General features: G+C 41.9%; 1 protein-coding gene across 3 annotated transcripts in view; it reads left to right on the top strand.

Moving 5' to 3' along the window:
* Positions 1-18,235, top strand: part of Pi4ka (phosphatidylinositol 4-kinase alpha) — a 161,424-nt gene that overhangs the window by 53,319 nt on the left and 89,870 nt on the right. For all 3 annotated transcript variants that reach the window (XM_029567858.1, XM_029567857.1, XM_008842235.3), the window contains 10 exons: positions 77-225; positions 3,790-3,855; positions 6,481-6,577; positions 8,514-8,705; positions 9,484-9,584; positions 10,310-10,439; positions 11,581-11,713; positions 13,528-13,623; positions 13,985-14,168; positions 16,298-16,401. In XM_029567858.1, coding sequence (XP_029423718.1) covers positions 77-225; positions 3,790-3,855; positions 6,481-6,577; positions 8,514-8,705; positions 9,484-9,584; positions 10,310-10,439; positions 11,581-11,713; positions 13,528-13,623; positions 13,985-14,168; positions 16,298-16,401 — 1,252 coding nt within the window. The remainder of the gene's footprint in view (positions 1-76; positions 226-3,789; positions 3,856-6,480; positions 6,578-8,513; positions 8,706-9,483; positions 9,585-10,309; positions 10,440-11,580; positions 11,714-13,527; positions 13,624-13,984; positions 14,169-16,297; positions 16,402-18,235) is intronic.

Genomic DNA, 18,235 nt, shown 5'->3' with positions numbered 1-18,235 from the left:
CATTACTGGTTGTCAGGGGAAGTGTCCTGGTCAGTCAATGTGTCTATGTCTTGCTGGTTATTTTTGCTCCTGATAGCCTCTTGCCTACCTGATGGGACTGCGTTGGAGCCTGAGTACTACTTCTCCACCATCAGCTCCAGTTTCTCTGTCTCTCCCCTGTTCAATGGTATCACCTATAAGGAGTTCAGCATTCCACTGGAAATGCTTCGGGAACTCTTAAATTTGGTAAGTAAGCACTGATGGATAAATAGATCAAAGGGAAACTAGTCAGTGGAAGCTTGTTGTTGTCCTTACTTGATTGTTTTTTGAGAACTGTGTAGCCCAGGCTGGCTTTTAACTCATAATTCTGCCTGAGCCTCCCAAATGCTAAGATGGTGTGCACCCTTACATCTAATATCTTTATTTAGTATGTATTGTGGTAGTAGGGATTATTCCCTGGATCACTGAGCTATATACTTAGCCCTCTTTTTATACTTTCAATTTTGAGACAGGATCTTAACCATGTAGCCCAGGCAGGCCTTGAACTTTAGATCCTCCTGCTCTGGCCTCCCAAGTAGCTAGGATTATAGGTTTATGCCACCAGTCCCAGCTAAAGCTTGTTTTGTTTTATTTCTTTAATTTAAAATATTTTATTTATTTATTTATTTTTATTTTATATGTACGAGTGTATTGCCTGCATGTATGTGAGTGGACCCGTGTCATGCAATGCTGTGGAGGTCAGAAGAGGGCTTCGGATTCCCCCGGAACTGGAGTTAAGGACGGTTCATAGCCGCCATGTGGGTGTTGGGAATTGAACCCAGGTCCTCTGCAAGAGCAGTCAGTGCTCTTAACTGCTGAGCCGACTCTCCAGCCCTTATTTCTTTAATTTAAAAAAAAAAAATTTTATATTTTCATTTTTGTGTAAGAGTGTATTACCTGAATGTATGTAAGTGCACCCATGTCATGCAATGCCCGTGGAGGCCAGAAGGCGGCGTCAGATCCCCTGGAACTGGAGTTAAGGACAGTTGTTAGCTGCCTATGGGTGCTGGAATTTGAACCTGGGTCCTCTGCAAGAGCAGTCAGTGCTATTAACTGCTGAACCATTTCTCCAGCCTCCTGTTTTGTTTTGTTTTTTAGTATTTTATTTATTATTTTTATTTTACATGTATGCGTGTGTTGCCTGAATGTAGGTAAGTACACCCATGTTGTGCAATGCCCACGGAGGACAGAAGAGACTGTCAGATCCCCTGGAACTGGAGTTATAGACAGTTGTTAGCTGCCATGTGGGTGCTAGGATTCGAACCCAGGTCGTCTGCAAGAACAGTGTTCTTAACCACTGAGCTATCTCTCCAGCCCCCGTTTTGTTTTTTTTAAAGAGAAAAAATTTGGAACATAGGTTGAATATCTTTCATCCAGAATACTTGATATCTAAAATAGTTTGGGTTTGGGGGTTATTTTCAGATTTTGGAATTTTGCATATGTATGAGATATCTTAGGATGAGATCCAAGTCTAAACATGAAATTCATTTATTTCTCATATCTATCCACCTTATACATATAGGATAAAGGTAATTTTATACTATTTATTTTATTTTACATGATCCTACTCTGTTGCCCAGGCGAAGCTCAAAATCCTGGACGCAAGTGATCCTCCTGTCTTGGCCTCCTGAGTATCCAGAACCACAGGCCTATGCCACTGTGCCTGGCTTATGCAATATTTTAAATAATTTTGTACAGCCCATTACATGAAAGTCAGGTGTGGAATTTTGTACTTGTGGCAACGTGTTGGGTTAAAAATGGTTTGGACTGTGGAATATTTGGGATTTCATATTTTTGGCATGGGGTTGTCAGCCTGCACCATTGTTTTCAGGTACAACAGAAGCTATGAATTGGCAGATTACAGAGGAAGGGGGGTAACATTCCTGGAGTAATGTATAGTAATTTTTCATTTAATCCTTATAGCAAATATTTGGGACAGCTTCCAATATCCCCATTCAGAAGAGACAAGTGTCAAGTGCATCAAGGCTATGATTGTGTAGGCCAAGGGCAGGGCCAGGCTGTGTCTTCATACTCAAAAGCATTCAGACTCCACTGAACCTAGTGCTTTTCCTTTATACTTGATTCCTTCTGAGAGGTTGTTATATTTGGATTATTATGTGTATTAGTTACTTTTCCTGTGATAAAAAGCCATAGCCAAAAGCAACTTATGGAAGAGTTTATTTTGGCTTACAGTTCCAGAGCATGGAGTCCATTATGATGAGGAAGTTACGGCAGCAGGCTGCTGGAGCAAGAGGCTGCATGACCACATTTAGTAACACAAACTGAAAGAGTGAGCAGGAAGTAGGGCGAAGCTCTAGCCTCTCAAAGCCCACTCCCAGTGATGTACTTCTTCTAGCAAGTTTCCCTCTCCTAAAAGTTCTATAACTTCCCCGAACAGTACCACCAGTTGGGGTCAGAATGTTCAAACACCTGAGCCTTTGGGGAGGACATTTCTCACCACAGTATCCTTTGGGAGGGTTCATTTCTCACCACAGTATCAAGGTCAAGTTTTTCTAATTTGGGTGCATTTGGATGATGGCCTTTGAGGTGTCATCATAAAAGGCATTGGTGCCGTTGTTAGAGTCCTGAAATAGGTAGATCTTTGGTAGGAGGATTGCAATTGAGTTCAAGGCCAGCCTGGTCTACAGAGTGAGGCCCTGTCTCAAAAGAAAGAGAGAAAAGGAGAAAGAATGAGGTGAAAGGAAGGAAAGGAGGGAGGGAAGAAGGGAGGGAAGGAGGGAGGATCACTTGAGTCCAGGAGTTTGAGACCAACCTAGACAACATAGGAAGACACTATATACCTCCCTCCAAGTGAATTTCAAATGTGTAATATGTGCTTAAGGCCACTAGGACCCATCAATGCCTGAAGTCTGACTTTGAGGATGCTTAGATATCTAAGAAGGGATTCTATTGCAAGACTCTTTCCCACAGCTGTGTTTGTTAACTGTAACCAGATGAAATATCAGCAGTGCTGGAATCTGAACACTTTGACATCTTGGAAAAAGAAATCCAACATTGGCAACATTGAGGGAATTGGTTGGTCCCTTATTTGTATTTTCATTTATTTCCAGAGTAAGAAAACTTCCAAATAATGCTAGATTAGTAAGGACACTTTGTGCATATAGCTTGGTCATTGTCTTATTGATATGTTGTTGACCTATTCATTACATTCATCACTCTAAGTTTGTTAGTTGTTGTTTTTTTTTTTTCTTTTTCCTTTTTAAAAATTCTGAGAGTTGCCGAGTGTGGTGGTGCACGGCTTTAATCCCAGCACTCGGGAGGCAGAGGCAGGTGGATCTCTGTGAGTTCAAGGCCAGCCTGGTCTACATAGTGCATTCCAGCTGGGGCTACAGGGAGACCCTGTCTCAAAAAGACCTAAAAAAAAAAAAAATTCTGAGAGTTATGCCAGGCATTGTAGTGCATGCCATTAATCCTAGCACTTGCAAGGCAGAGACAGGTGGATTTCTGAGTTTGAGGCCAGCCTAGTCTATATTGCAAGTTCCAGCTCAGCTGGGGCCACACGGAGACTATGTCTCAAAAACAAAAAAAGGACCAAAAAGAAATTCTGAGAGTTGAACCCAGGGCCTTGGGCATACTGATTATGTGCTTTACCATTGAACTGTGCCTCGGCCTTGTTATGGGTTTTATCTTGTCAACATGATTTGTCATCTGCTGTAATTCTCAAAAAAAAAAAAAAAAAAAAAAAAAAAAAAAAAAAAAAAACAGCATTCCTGTCTCTCTTTGCTTCATGAAATTTTGTCTCTCTGACAGGTGAAGAAGATTGTTGAGGAGCCTGTTCTCAAATCCTTGGATGCAGTTGTAGCCAGTGTGATGGAGGTACTGAGGGCATTGCTATGAGATTAACCTGATTTAAGCATCTGCAAGGAGAAAACAGGAAGTGTTTATGTGGGGGTTCGAGTACAGTGTAATTAGCAGTGAGTTCTCAGCTTACTTTAACCCTAATCCCAACACACCTGTCACCTGAATACGTATTCTGAACCTAACCCTTTTAAATACATTACCTCATAGTACCTCTGACTGGTGGTCAGTAACCTCATTTCACAGCTGAAAGGTTCATGGGGCCTAACTAATGTGCCCATGTCACACACTGTGGAAGCTGAGAGTAAGCCTGGGTCTTTATATCTTCCTTGCTCCTTTGCTTACAAAGCTGTTGCTTTTAGGCGGAAGGCTGAGAGGTATACTGTTAGGAACATGCAAACCCTGGCTTTTAAATGCATGTAGTATCTTTCTGAGCCAGGGTCCACAGCTTTAATTTTGAAGTCATTACATGTAGGTTCTGGGAAGTGTCTCAAAATCTCAATGGACATTTGAGTCACTGTGAGAATCCAGAGAGGCTGTTGTTTTCTAGGCTAATTATTGCCATGGGGGTGTGGGGGGGAATGAATGACCTAGATTCCTTAAGCTGGCAAGGTTCCTTTGTCCTGATTCTAAGGCATACAGTGCATGAACTTACTAGGGCTAAGGTATGAAGTAGGGAAAGAACTCCCAAGAACCTTTAGTGTACTGCAGACTGTCCCCTTTCTGCCCTGTACTTGCCACCAGCAAACTCTTAGATGCTGATGTATGTGGTGTGTGTGATTTGCTCTTGGTTGGTCTTGACTAAGGAACACAATTCCTGTAACTGTGAAGGCTGACACTTTGTGCCTTATCTTCACCCCTTTGCATGTTGTTATCCTTCCTGTCAGCCTGCGTTTTAGCTTTCACTCTCACTATGGACTGAGTTTGTGGTCTCAGAGACCTCTTGGTTTCTTTTATCAGTATATGGTCATTCATGACTTAACAGGCTGATGTCTAGAGACTTGTCTTCATACTACCTGTAAGGAAGAGTGTCAGTGTGAATTCTAAGGGAAGAGGCTTGGCTCCCTGGAGATTCCGTTTAGGGCTCATCTTAATAGAGAGCAGGAAAACTGGTAACGTGGCATTCCAGGACCCTTTTCCTCAGTGAATGAACCAGGGTAGTTTTGGTAGTTTTGTTAATTTGGACTTTGTTATATAAAAATTCATTTGAAGAAATGGTTTTGTGCCAACAAACCAAAAGTTTTAAAACTTGACCTTGGAGATAAAATATTCATTAATCAAGCTGGGCATGATGGTGCATGCCTTTAATCCCAGCACTCAGGAGGCAGAGACAAGTGGATCTCTGTGAATTTGAGGCCAGCCTGGTCTCCACAGGAATCCAAATCAGCTGTGGCTACAGGGAGATCCTATCTCAAAAAAACCAAGCATATATATATATATATATACATATGTGTGTGTGTGTGTGTGTGTTCATTAATCGTTCATAATCACAGTAATAAGTACTACTAGAAGCTATTATATGCTAGACACTGTGGTAGAACCTAACTCTGAATCCCCACAATCCTGTTTGCAGATAGGCTTATAAATCTAAGGAACTTGATTTTGTTTTGTTGTTGTTGTCTTTTTGGTTTTTCTAAGACAAGGTCTCTCTGTAGCCCCAGCTGGCCTGGAACTTGCTATGTAGACCAGACTGGCCTCGATCTTACATTGATCCACCTGCCTCTGCCTCCCGAGTCCTGGGTTTAAAGACATGCAGCACCATACCTGACAACCTAAGGAACTTGAGGTGCATAGCTAGTGTGTGTTACAGCTTGACTGTGGACCTGCAGCATAGAGGACTCCAAAAGCCCTCAGTTTATCTGAACTCTCTGAGTCAGACCTCCAGGCTGCTGTCATCTCTGCCCATCCCATTTCTTCATCTGTGACTGGTATTGTGAGGACTGGTAAGGTGATGGTTGTCAAACAGAGCTTATCAGTGGCCCTTGTTTAATAGCTCTTAGCAGGGCCCTCATGAAAGCTAGTGTGACTCTCATGTGCCCCACATCATTCTTCTGTTCTTCATCGGACTTTCCACCAAGCAGCCTAAATAGCATGCCCCTTTCCATCGCATACCTCCTGCATCCCCTTTCCGCTGGTAATTTACAAATGTTAAAGACTGCATCTTAACTCATTAGACCCTGGCTGAAGGTTTTTTTTCCCAGTGCTACCTTTCAGATTAGATTGCTAGACAATAATTTAAAATGAGTTTTAATTACAAAATGTAGACTGAATCTAGAAGGGCCCTGGCTGTAATGTCTGATGAACAGTGTTGGGTTCCTGGATGTCTTTTACCTCCTTCACTTCCCATGTCCCCTGTTTAAGCCAGTGATGGTAAGCTATCAAGCAATTTTTTTTAAGGATCTATATAACGCCTGCCTGCAGACATCAGGGTGGTGCATGGGCCTCCTGTTTTCTTTTACCTTTTACTTAAGTGGGTAAAGAGAATAATTAAAATGTCCATATTATGAGTCATGTTAAGTGATTACTCAGTTTAGATTGCTAGAAGACTAATGTAGTGGCTGCTTGTCTGGCCTCCATGTGCAAGGCCAAGGGCAGCTGGAGGAGAGTTTCTAGTCTGTGGTCATGTGCCTACTTCTTCTGCAGACCAACCCCAGTGCTGATCTCTACTACACAGCCTTCAGTGATCCCCTCTACCTGACCATGTTCAAGACGCTGCGTGATACTCTGTACTACATGAAAGGTATGGACTATTGGTAGACAGTGTTACAAGGTGATGCTTGCTTTCTGCTGTTGCCACTTGAAAATCACATGTAAGGCAGGGCATGGTAGGGCATGCCTTCCTTTAATTCCACACTCGGGAGGCAGAAGCAGGTGAGTCTCTAGGAGATCGAGTTCAGCCTGGTCTATATAGCGAGTTCCAGGTCAGTTGTGGCTACAGGGAGGCCTTGTCTCAAAAAAACAAAACGGGCTGGAGAGATGGCTCAGTGGTTAAGAGCACTGACTGCTGTTGCAGAGGACCTGGGCTTGATTCCCAGCACCCACATGGCGGCTACGAACCATCCTTAACTTCAGTTCCAGGGGAATCTGAAGCTCTCTTCTGACCTCTGTGGCATTGCATGACACAGGTACACTCACATACATGCAGACAATACACTCATACACATAAAATAAAAATAATAATAAAAACCAAAAAAACAAAAATTGCATGTGAAAGTCAGGTCAGGTATCGCTTACAGATGTAGTGCTAGCTGCTTGGAAGGGTGAGGTAGAAGGATAGACTGAGCCTACAAGTTCGAGACCAGCCTGGGCAGTATGGCAAGATTCCTTTATCTCAAAACAACAAAACAACAAAAAAGCATATATGAGCAGATATATGGTCACATGACTAAACTTTTGAGGAAGAAATGAAAAAAAAAAATCTGTTCATGGTGTTATGACCCTAATGCTTCCAAGCATAGCTAATGAGATGGGGTTTTTCCTCATCCATTTTTCTCACACATGTCATATCATTTATTTTTATATATATATATACACACACACACAAATGCATGTATCATATATATGCATATATATTACATGTGAAATTTAGACATTTTAGAAAACAAAAGGTGCTCGCTTATCTTTTAACTCAAAGACACTATATCTTAATAGTTTTACATATATGCACAAAAGTTTGCATTTTTCTCTCAGTTTCTCTTTTGTGTTCTTCCCATACTGTTTCTTCACACAGATGATCTTCATAAGCATATTTTGCTAACTACATAGTATTCTAAGATGTAGATACATTATAATTAGTTATTCACAATCTAATTAAGAGGCCTCATGAAGAATACTCTATCAGGGCCATAGCAGCAAGGGTTTAAGTTCACTCAGGATGTTAGGGATGGCCAGCCAAAAGGAGTGCTGCCCTGGCCATTTGTTACTGGTCTGACCTAAAATTTTTAGGCCCCAAGGATGAGAATTTGAAAAGTCTTAACTTTGGATACTCCAGAGACCCAGGGAATTCTCGTCTGTCTGTACCCAATCAGCCAGTTTTTGCCTTTGTCATGTACCCAGCAATTTTTAAAAATATCAAGTATGGGCCAGGTGTGGTGGCGCATGCCTTTAATCCCAGCACTCGGGAGGCAGAGGCAAGCTGATCTCTGTGAGTTCAAGGCCAGCCTGGTCTACATAGTGAGTTCCAGGACAGCTGGGGCTACAGGGAGACCCTATCTCAAAAAGACCAAAAAGAGAAAAAATCAAGTATTTTTGTTGTCAGTTGACCAATTCCATTGATGATACATCTATTTTATGTATTTCATATATTCAGGTTTTAGTATTTTCACTTCTTAATAGACAATACTGTGGGCTTAGGATATAGCTTAGTGGTAGAGCAATGCCTGCATGTATGAGCACTTGGATTGATCTCCAGCACCACCAAAACATAACAAAAGGATGGCTCTGACTTCCCTGGGAAAACTCATTTCCTCTGACTGGCAACTAGTATGCTTTTGGAGAGCTATTGCACAGTTTATCCATTCTTGACTCTGCAGGTATTCTTAGAACCCCAGTAGCCAGCATCAAAATTCCTTTCTTTTTGTTAAGACAGGGAACAACCTTAGCCATTGGCAGCTGCTCTCTGTTTTAGAATGACTGTTTCCATCTGTGGACTCCACCTTATCTCTTCTTTCCTATAGACCTCCCCAACTCCTTTGTGAAAGAGATCCATGATTTTGTGCTGGAGCAGTTTAACATGAGCCAGGGGGAGCTCCAAAAGATTCTACATGATGCAGACAGGATCCACAATGAGCTGAGCCCTCTCAAACTGCGCTGCCAAGCAAATGCTGCCTGCGTGGACCTCATGGTGTGGGCCGTGAAGGATGAGCAAGGTGAGCTCCAAGCTGCCTGCCTGGATCTTGTGAGATACAGGCATGCTGAAAGGTCTTCCTTCCTAGGGGTTCCCCAAAATGACGTCTAGAACACTTGGCTATTATTAGCATAGGTGGTCACATTAGAAGTGTCCACTTCCAGACCAGGTCTAATGGCTCATGTCTGTAATCCCACTGCTTGGGGAGCCTAAGACAGGAGGATTATTGCAAGTTTTAGTCTCTCCTAGTCTCCATAGGAAAAAAACCAGCTACATAGTGAGACATTCTCTCCAACACATTTACACACAGAGCAAGGAGTAGTCACTTACTAAGTCATGTAGGGCTGAGCATTAACTCTTGCTGTAGCCTGGCAATTTGCTGTCTTGTCCTGCAGTGTGGGACACTGGACCTGGGTAGAGGGGGAAGCCCAAAGCCACAGAGCCTGTGCATTTTCTCTGCTACTTCTTGATGGTTTTTTAGTTTTTCTGTGGAGATGTGGGGGCTCAGAGCTAGAGGGCGATGAGCTTGTTCTGGAGGGTGGGGAGTAGGAAGGTGAGAAGCTGTCTTGCAGAGTGGAACACTGAGATAGGAGGGCTTCCATCCAGTAGAGAAGACAGAGTAGATGCACATGGTGCAGGTGGCTGACTCCAAACTCCTTCTGATGTCACCTCTCAGTGTTAATAAACTTGCAACAGATATTTCTCTGGGGTTTAGCTAAGTACTGTGATTAATTTGTGAGAACATAATTTCTGAATGTTGGGTTTTAGCGATCATTTGTATCCTCTGAATTTGAATTAAGGTGCAGAAAACCTTTGCATCAAGCTATCTGAAAAGCTGCAGTCCAAGACATCCAGCAAGGTCATCATTGCCCATTTGCCCTTGCTAATCTGCTGCTTGCAGGTCAGTCTCACTGATTTTTGAGACACTTGATTCCCATCTACTGTGTGCCCCTATTCTTGCTCAGGCTGTGGTTAGTTCTCCAGCATCAGACAAGGGATAAGTCTGTTCCCAAAATGAGTTTGAATAAAGCTGGACGTGTTGGCACACACCTTTAATCCCGGTACTCAGGAGGCAGAGGCAGGTCAAGGCCAGCCTGGTCTACATAGTGAGGAGACTCCATCTCAAACTAAAAATAAGTTTTAATAGAGTCTGCTGTGAGCTGCTGCCCCCTACAGGATGACCGTACATTTCTGCAAGTGGTGTCCAGGAACTACTGGCCTTAAGCAGGGCCTGGGGTACGACACTGCCTTGCTATTACCCAAGACCGGCAGATAAGTTATAGACATTTACCAAGGCTCTCTCCTTGATACAGATCCATTGACTCCATACCTGCCATTGCTTAGCAGCCTATTTTGTACATTAATTTATTTGTTTGTTTAAAAGAAATGAACACACCTTAGCAATATATATTTGCCTTGGTTAGGAAAGAATCAGTACCCTGCTGGCGTGGTGGTGCATGCCTTTAATCCCAGTACTCAGCAGAGGCAGGCTGATCTTTGAGTTCAAGGCCAGCCTGGTCCACATAGTGAGTTCCAGCACAGCTAGCTGTGGCTACAGGGAGACCCTGCTTACAGACTCTTATATAGTCCCTTCTAGCTGTATAACAAGTTGATATTATGTTGCAGGGTTTGGGCCGCCTGTGTGAAAGGTTCCCAGTGGTGGTGCATTCAGTGACACCGTCATTGAGAGACTTCCTGGTAATTCCATCCCCAGTGCTGGTGAAGCTCTATAAGTACCACAGTCAATACCACACAGGTAATAGCTCTTGTCTTCAGCATTCAGGCTTTGTCCTGAGAAGGGACCATGTGACTGTGAGTACTATGACTACTATACTTGTTTGGGCCCATTCCTCTTCCACACTTTTCTCTACAGGTCCTTTATTCCCTAGGTTCCCTGTCTTGCACTGAAGGCCCTTTGTAGTCTTGTTTCTTTCTTTTCTCTTGCTGAAATGTTTGAGAGCCCTGCATGCCTCAGTGCTGGGCTACGAGTGTCATACACAGCCTCATCTAGTCTGCACTACCTTGTGAAAAGACACAGGCTCAGAGTGGTTCTGCTGATGTAATAATTAGTATGGATTAAATGGCATCTGTGAATGAGAGGAGCAAATGTAGGTTAATCTTACTCATGGCAAGTTGATACCTTCTTCCTTCAAATGAAGAAACCCAAACTGAGCCATCAGAAGACTTCCTCAGTCCTTATAGTGAGAACAAATAAAACCACCCTTGATAAAATTATGTTCCCTAGCTTGGCGTACCAACTGTCTTTTGAATTAGTCATTGTAACTTTGTTAAGGAACAGTATAGAAATTTTAAATTGAAGCTAAAATCTCTCAGGCCTCTGCTGTCACTTGCACCCCCCACCTTTACCTGTTTTGTGCACATTGGTTAAATTACTTAACTCTCAGGACAGGGCTGCCCTCTGAGCATCAGTGCTGCATATGTTTCAGTGCTGGTCAGTACTTCTGAATGACTTACTAAGCAGTTTGTGTAAGCTGAATGTGATGGTGCACACCTTTAGTAGTCCCAGCTCTTCGGGGACAGAGACAGGTGGATCTCTATGAGATCAAGATCAGCCTTGTCTGTATAGTGAGTTCCATGCCAGCTGGGGCTATAGGGAAAGGCTGTCTCAAAAAATCAAAAACAAGAACAAAAAGGAAATTGCTGTGTTTCCCTACTTAGTGCTTTATAACCTGTCATTTTCATTTAATCGTATTCATTTTACCCTTCCTGTTGGCCTCAGACTTCTTGTTTCTAAAATGTTTGATCAGATATTTTTAGAGTGCTTGCTTTTTACAAGCATAAGACGATCAACTTATTGTGTTGGTTTTTGAGTGGCAAAGAAGGGCATGAAAAGTGAAAATTGAACGAGACACAGATGTTTGAATTTTTACCTTTAGTTGCTGGCAATGATATAAAAATCAGTGTCACCAATGAGCATTCTGAGTCAACCCTGAACGTCATGCCAGGCAAGAAGAGCCAACCCTCCATGTATGAGCAGCTCCGGGACATCGCCATTGACAACATCTGCAGGTGGGAGGCTGAGGAGAGGAGAGCCTGACCCAAATGAGGGAAAGTGTTTAGACAGGTTTATTACAGGAGTACAATTATCTTTCTTTTTTTGAACTTTTATTTATTATTTATTTATTTTTAATGTGTTTGTGTGTTTTGCTCTCATGTATGTAAGTGCATTGTATGCATATGATGCCTGCAGGGGCCAGAAGAGGGCATCGGATCCCTTGGAACTGGAGTAATAGACAGTTGTGAGCCATCATGTGGGTGCTGGGAAAGAGCAGCCGGTGCTCCTAACCACTGAGCCATGGCTCTGTGCTTTTTTTTTTTTTTTTTTTGAGCCAGGGTTTTCCTGTAGCCCCAGCAGGCCTGGAACTCACTGTGTAGACCAGGCTGGCCTTGAACACAGAGCTCCACCTGCCTCATGCCCAGCTTGAATTTATCATTTTAAAAGTCTGTTCCTAATTATTTTAAACTTATACTGGATCTAAAAGGGGGATTTATTAGCCAGGTGTGGTGGCGCATGCCTTTAATCCTAGCACTTGGGAGGCAGAAAGAAAAAAAGTTAAGCACTACAAATCTTCATAACTGGGATTTATTAAGAGTTTGCTTTTATGCTGGGTGTGGTGCTGCACACCTTTGATCCCAGCACTCAGGAGGCAGAGGCAGGCAGATCTCACAGATCAAGGCCAGCCTGGTCTCCAAAGTGAGTTCCAGGCCTGCTGGGGCTACAGGGAGACCCTGTCTCAAAAAGGGGGGGGGGTGGTTATTATATTTTAATAAAGCTATCTTTCTTTTCTTGGTCATAAAATAATAAAAATGCTTACTAGAAAGTATTTGTAACATAAAAAAATGATCTATTAGTTCTCCTTCCAAAATAACATATTATCATGGGTTTTTTTCTGTATATTTAATATAAATGAGGGAGGTTTTTGCTATTATTTTAAATAAGACCAGACATTCTTTGCTCTAGAGATTCTTGCTGTATGAACTCTTGCTCTCCCAATCTGAGAATCAAATACTTTCTGATTTTTATGAAAAGTATGTTTCCTTCTGAAATCTGGCTCCTTATTCTCAAAATTGAGACAATAATTCTTAGTATGACTTAGGATCTTAACAGATTTGGGGTTTTTTGTTTTTGGTTTTTGGGGGGTCTTTTTGAGACAGGGTCTTCCTTAGCCCCAGCTGACCTGGAACTCACTATGTAGACCAGGCTGGCCTAGATCTCATAGAGGTCCATCTGCCTCTGCCCCCCAAGTGTTCAGATTACACCTGGCTGTTTTTATGTTCTTGCAGGGTTTTTAAACTTCCCATTTTCTCTATAGCATAAGGATTATGCTTACCCCCAGAGCCTTATAGGAGCTGGGAATGCAGCTCAGTGGTAGAGCATGTAATTAGCCTTTGCAAAGCCCTAGACAATCCTTGGCAACAAAAAAGGTAAAAAAAAAAAAAATCAAACAATCCTTGATATATAACATTCCCTGAGCCATTTTGGAACCCTGTGTTTTTTGAATCAGTGACTATTTTAAGGAGTGGTAAAGGAAATTTAAATTTTAAATTAGTGTGGACACATTGTTCTGAAAGGAATGTTTGTTCAAAACAAGCAAAGTAAAAAAATTATTATTTCTAGCTGAGATCCTATCAAGTGCATGAATCTACTGCAATTATTCAAAATCATTCTATGGAATGACTTTTCATTTAGATTTCTGAAGTAGAAAATTCAGCATTGTCACTTAAAATGTTATATTGTAGCCTTAGCAAGAAACAAACTAAATAAAGAGGGAGGGATCTAATTGTTTCACACCTAATGTCACTTATGTTTCCTTGCTGCACAGGTGCCTGAAGGCTGGCCTTACTGTGGACCCAGTGATTGTGGAGGCTTTCCTGGCTAGCCTCTCCAACCGACTCTACATCTCCCAGGAGAGTGACAAGTATGTGCCCCTCCTTTAGAGGCAGAGAGTTGTGCTCTGCACACTCAGCCATGACACTTGCCATTATATGTGTCTGTCCCTCTTTCCTGGTCACAGGGTAGCCAGGTGAAGCCTACCCTAAAATATATATTCTAGACCATGATACAAGAGTTAAGAAAGATCCTGGGTCTCTGTTTCTGATGGTGGTAAAAAAAAAAACCCCAGCAATCCATTCAGAAGAATGTTTCCTCGAGGCTATGGGAAAATCAAGGTCTAGGTTACATATAATATCCTCTTAGTTTTGTTTTGTTTTGTTTTGTTTTTTTCACCACTGTATGCCAGAGAACTGTTCATAAGGCACCTCTTTTCTTACATCTTACAGGGATGCTCACTTGATTCCTGACCACACCATCCGAGCCTTGGGACACATTGCAGTGGCCCTAAGAGACACACCAAAGGTCATGGAGCCCATTCTGCAGATCCTGCAGCAGAAATTCTGTCAGCCCCCCTCACCCCTTGATGTGCTCATCATCGACCAGCTGGGCTGCCTAGTTATCACTGGAAATGTAAGGAAGAATCCTATAGTGAAGCCAGAACCCCCCAAACCTCATTTAACCACCTTTGATTATATGAAGTGTAAAATTACAGTGTTAATGTACCTTGCAACTGAGCTAAATACAATGATTTCGACAGTGAATGGTGAAAATGTAATCAATGGTTCTATGGGTGCTAGAGAAAAGAAATTTACACTGATGTCTTGTCAATGTAAATAACATAAAATAGAATTTAAATCAAAACTACTTTCCTTTTGTTTTTAAGTTGAGGTTTGGAAATGGATGCCCTTAGTCAGGCATCATGTTGCATGCTTGTAATCCCATCATTTGGAAAGTGAAGGCAAAAAGATCAGGAGTTCAAAGCCATCCTCTGCTACATGAGACCCTGTCTCAAAAAACCAAAACAAAACAAAAAAACAAATGTGACTGGAGAGATGACTCAGCAGTTAAGAGTACATACTGCTCTTGCAAAGAACTTAAGTTCAGTTCCCAGAACCCATAATGGGTGGCTCAAAAGCACTTGGAAGGCAGAGGCAGTCAGATCTCTGTGAGTTCAGGGCCAACCAGGGCTACATGATGAGACCCTGTCTTAATCAATAAACAGGGCTGGGAAGATGGCCCAGTGGGTAAAGATGCTTGCTGGCAAGCTTGATGACTTGAGTTAAATATCTGGAACCCATATGCTGAAAGGAGAAAAGGGACTCCAACAAGTTGTACTCTGACCAGTACATACGCACTTGCACGCACATACACACACACACACACACACACACACACACACACACACACAACCAAAAAAGCATGTCTTAGATGATTTTTTTAAAAATGGGATTCCAGAGCTTTCTCCCTGTGTAATCATGCACACAGACACACACAACCAAAAAAGCATGTCTTAGATGATTTTTTTAAAAATGGGATTCCAGAGCTTTCTCCCTGTGTAATCATGCACACAGACACACACAACCAAAAAAGCATGTCTTAGATGATTTTTTTAAAAATGGGATTCCAGAGCTTTCTCCCTGTGTAATCATGCACACAGACACACACAACCAAAAAAGCATGTCTTAGATGATTTTTTTAAAAATGGGATTCCAGAGCTTTCTCCCTGTGTAATCATGCACACAGACACACACAACCAAAAAAGCATGTCTTAGATGATTTTTTTAAAAATGGGATTCCAGAGCTTTCTCCCTGTGTAATCATGCACACAGACACACACAACCAAAAAAGCATGTCTTAGATGATTTTTTTAAAAATGGGATTCCAGAGCTTTCTCCCTGTGTAATCATGCACACAGACACACACAACCAAAAAAGCATGTCTTAGATGATTTTTTTAAAAATGGGATTCCAGAGCTTTCTCCCTGTGTAATCATGCACACAGACACACACAACCAAAAAAGCATGTCTTAGATGATTTTTTTAAAAATGGGATTCCAGAGCTTTCTCCCTGTGTAATCATGCACACAGACACACACAACCAAAAAAGCATGTCTTAGATGATTTTTTTAAAAATGGGATTCCAGAGCTTTCTCCCTGTGTAATCATGCACACAGACACACACAACCAAAAAAGCATGTCTTAGATGATTTTTTTAAAAATGGGATTCCAGAGCTTTCTCCCTGTGTAATCATGCACACAGACACACACAACCAAAAAAGCATGTCTTAGATGATTTTTTTAAAAATGGGATTCCAGAGCTTTCTCCCTGTGTAATCATGCACACAGACACACACAACCAAAAAAGCATGTCTTAGATGATTTTTTTAAAAATGGGATTCCAGAGCTTTCTCCCTGTGTAATCATGCACACAGACACACACAACCAAAAAAGCATGTCTTAGATGATTTTTTTAAAAATGGGATTCCAGAGCTTTCTCCCTGTGTAATCATGCACACAGACACACACAACCAAAAAAGCATGTCTTAGATGATTTTTTTAAAAATGGGATTCCAGAGCTTTCTCCCTGTGTAATCATGCACACACACACACACAACCAAAAAAGCATGTCTTAGATGATTTTTTTTAAAAATGGGATTCCAGAGCTTTCTCCCTGTGTAATGAAGAGAGGGGCCTTCTCTGTGTTCTGGGAGTGGCCTCAGGAATCATGGCATGGTGACAGTACCTCTTGTTCTCTTCCAGCAATACATTTACCAGGAAGTATGGAATCTCTTCCAGCAAATCAGTGTGAAGGCCAGCTCAGTTGTATATTCAGCCACCAAAGATTACAAGGACCATGGCTACAGGTAAATCTATACCTCATTGCTTTGGATCTTAATCTCATTTAACTCCCCTTGAGGGAAGTTTGGGAATTTGTCTTTTAATTAGCAATGATCATACTTCAGATAAACGTAATTGGTTACTTAACTACCACTGGACAAAGCTTGGAATTTGTCTTTTAAATAAACATTTTCTCTAAGAGAAGCACCAAATCAATGTACACAAAAAGGCAGGATGTGAGAGCTGGGCATGGTGGTGCACGCCTGTAGTCCCAGCACTTGGGAGGCAGAGGCAGGCAGATCGCTGTGAGTTCAAGGCCAGCCTGGTCTACATAGTGAGTTCCAGGACAGCTGGGGCTACAGGGAGTCCCTGCTTCAAAAAGACAAAAAACAAAACAAAACAAAAAAAAACCCACACATGGCAACAACTTGTTGCTACACCAGGAATGTTGCTCTTTATATCACCTTAAATGTCTGTGTAGTACCCCTTTGTATTGTTATGGCAAGATTATCTAGCCAGCCCCTAGTTTGGATGTTAGGTACTTTTCTTGTTTTCCTGACAGAAGGTATTGCCTTGAATAACCAACCCAATAGGTCTATATAATAGTCACATGAATATCTTTGATGCTTTTCTTAGGTTAGATTTTTTTTAATTAATTAATTTATTTATTTATTTTTGGTCTTTTTGAGACAGGGTCTCCCTGTAGCCCCAGCTGTCCTGGAACTCACTATGTAGACCAGGCTGGCCTTGAACTCACAGAGATCCTCCTGCCTCTGCCTCCCAAGTGCTGGGATCAAAGGCATGTGCCACCACGCCCAGCCTAATTTTATTTATTATTTTTATTTTATGTGTATGCATGTATTGCCTGCATGTAGGTAAGTGCACCTGTGTCGTGCAATGCCCATGGAGGTCAGAAGAGGCTGTCAGATCCCCTGGGACTGGAGTTATGGACAGTTGTTAGCTGCCATGTGGATGGTGGGATTCAAACCGGGTCTTCTGCAAGAACAACCAGTGTTCTTAACTGCTTAGCCATCCCTCCAGCCCCAGGTTAGTTAGTTTTTTGTTTTGTTTTTTTTTGTTTAAGTAGGATTTTGAACCAGGTGTGGTGATGCATGCCTTTAATCTCAGCACTGGAGGCAGAGGCAGGCAGATCTCTGTGAGATCAAGGCCAGCCTGGTGAATATAGTGAGTTCCAGGACAGCTGGGGCTACAGGGAGACCCTGTCTCAAAAAGACCTAAAAAAAAAAAAAAAAAAAATGGGACTGGAGAGATAGCTCAGCAGTTAAGAGCACTGGCTTCTCTTGCAGAGGACCTGGGTTCAGTTTCCAGCACCCATATAGCACGTTAAATTAGTGGGCAGCAGTATAGCTGCCTGACCTCAGAAAGTGCTCAGCTTCACTGTGCCTCAGTTAATTCACCTTTCAAAGAGCACCTCTGTCCAGTTGTGTGGGTAAATAAAAATATATATGTGAAAGTTCTTGGCATTATTACATAGTTAAACCTTTTTTAAAAAAAAATTATTTATTTGGGCCGGGCGTGGTGGCACATGCCTTTGATCCCAGCACTTGCGAGGAAGAGGCAGGCGGATCTCTGTGAGTTCAAGGCCAGCCTGGTCTACATAGTGAGTTCCAGGACAGCTGGGGCTACAGGGAGACCCTGTCTGAAAAAGACCAAAAAAAAAAAAATGTATTTATTTAATAACCACATAATTAGAAGAAGTATTTCATTACAACAGCATTGACATATTCAATAACAATTTCCAGAGCTAAAATGCATTCAAAATTGGCTTTAAATTTTTAGGTTTATAGTTTAATTAATACAGTTATACAATATTGTACTCAGTATAAACCCTATAAGATA

Source organism: Nannospalax galili, unplaced genomic scaffold, assembly GCF_000622305.1.
Source record: "Nannospalax galili isolate Female #2095 unplaced genomic scaffold, S.galili_v1.0 scaffold321, whole genome shotgun sequence".
NCBI lineage: Eukaryota > Metazoa > Chordata > Mammalia > Rodentia > Spalacidae > Nannospalax > Nannospalax galili.
This window is presented reverse-complemented; position numbering and strand designations above follow the sequence as displayed.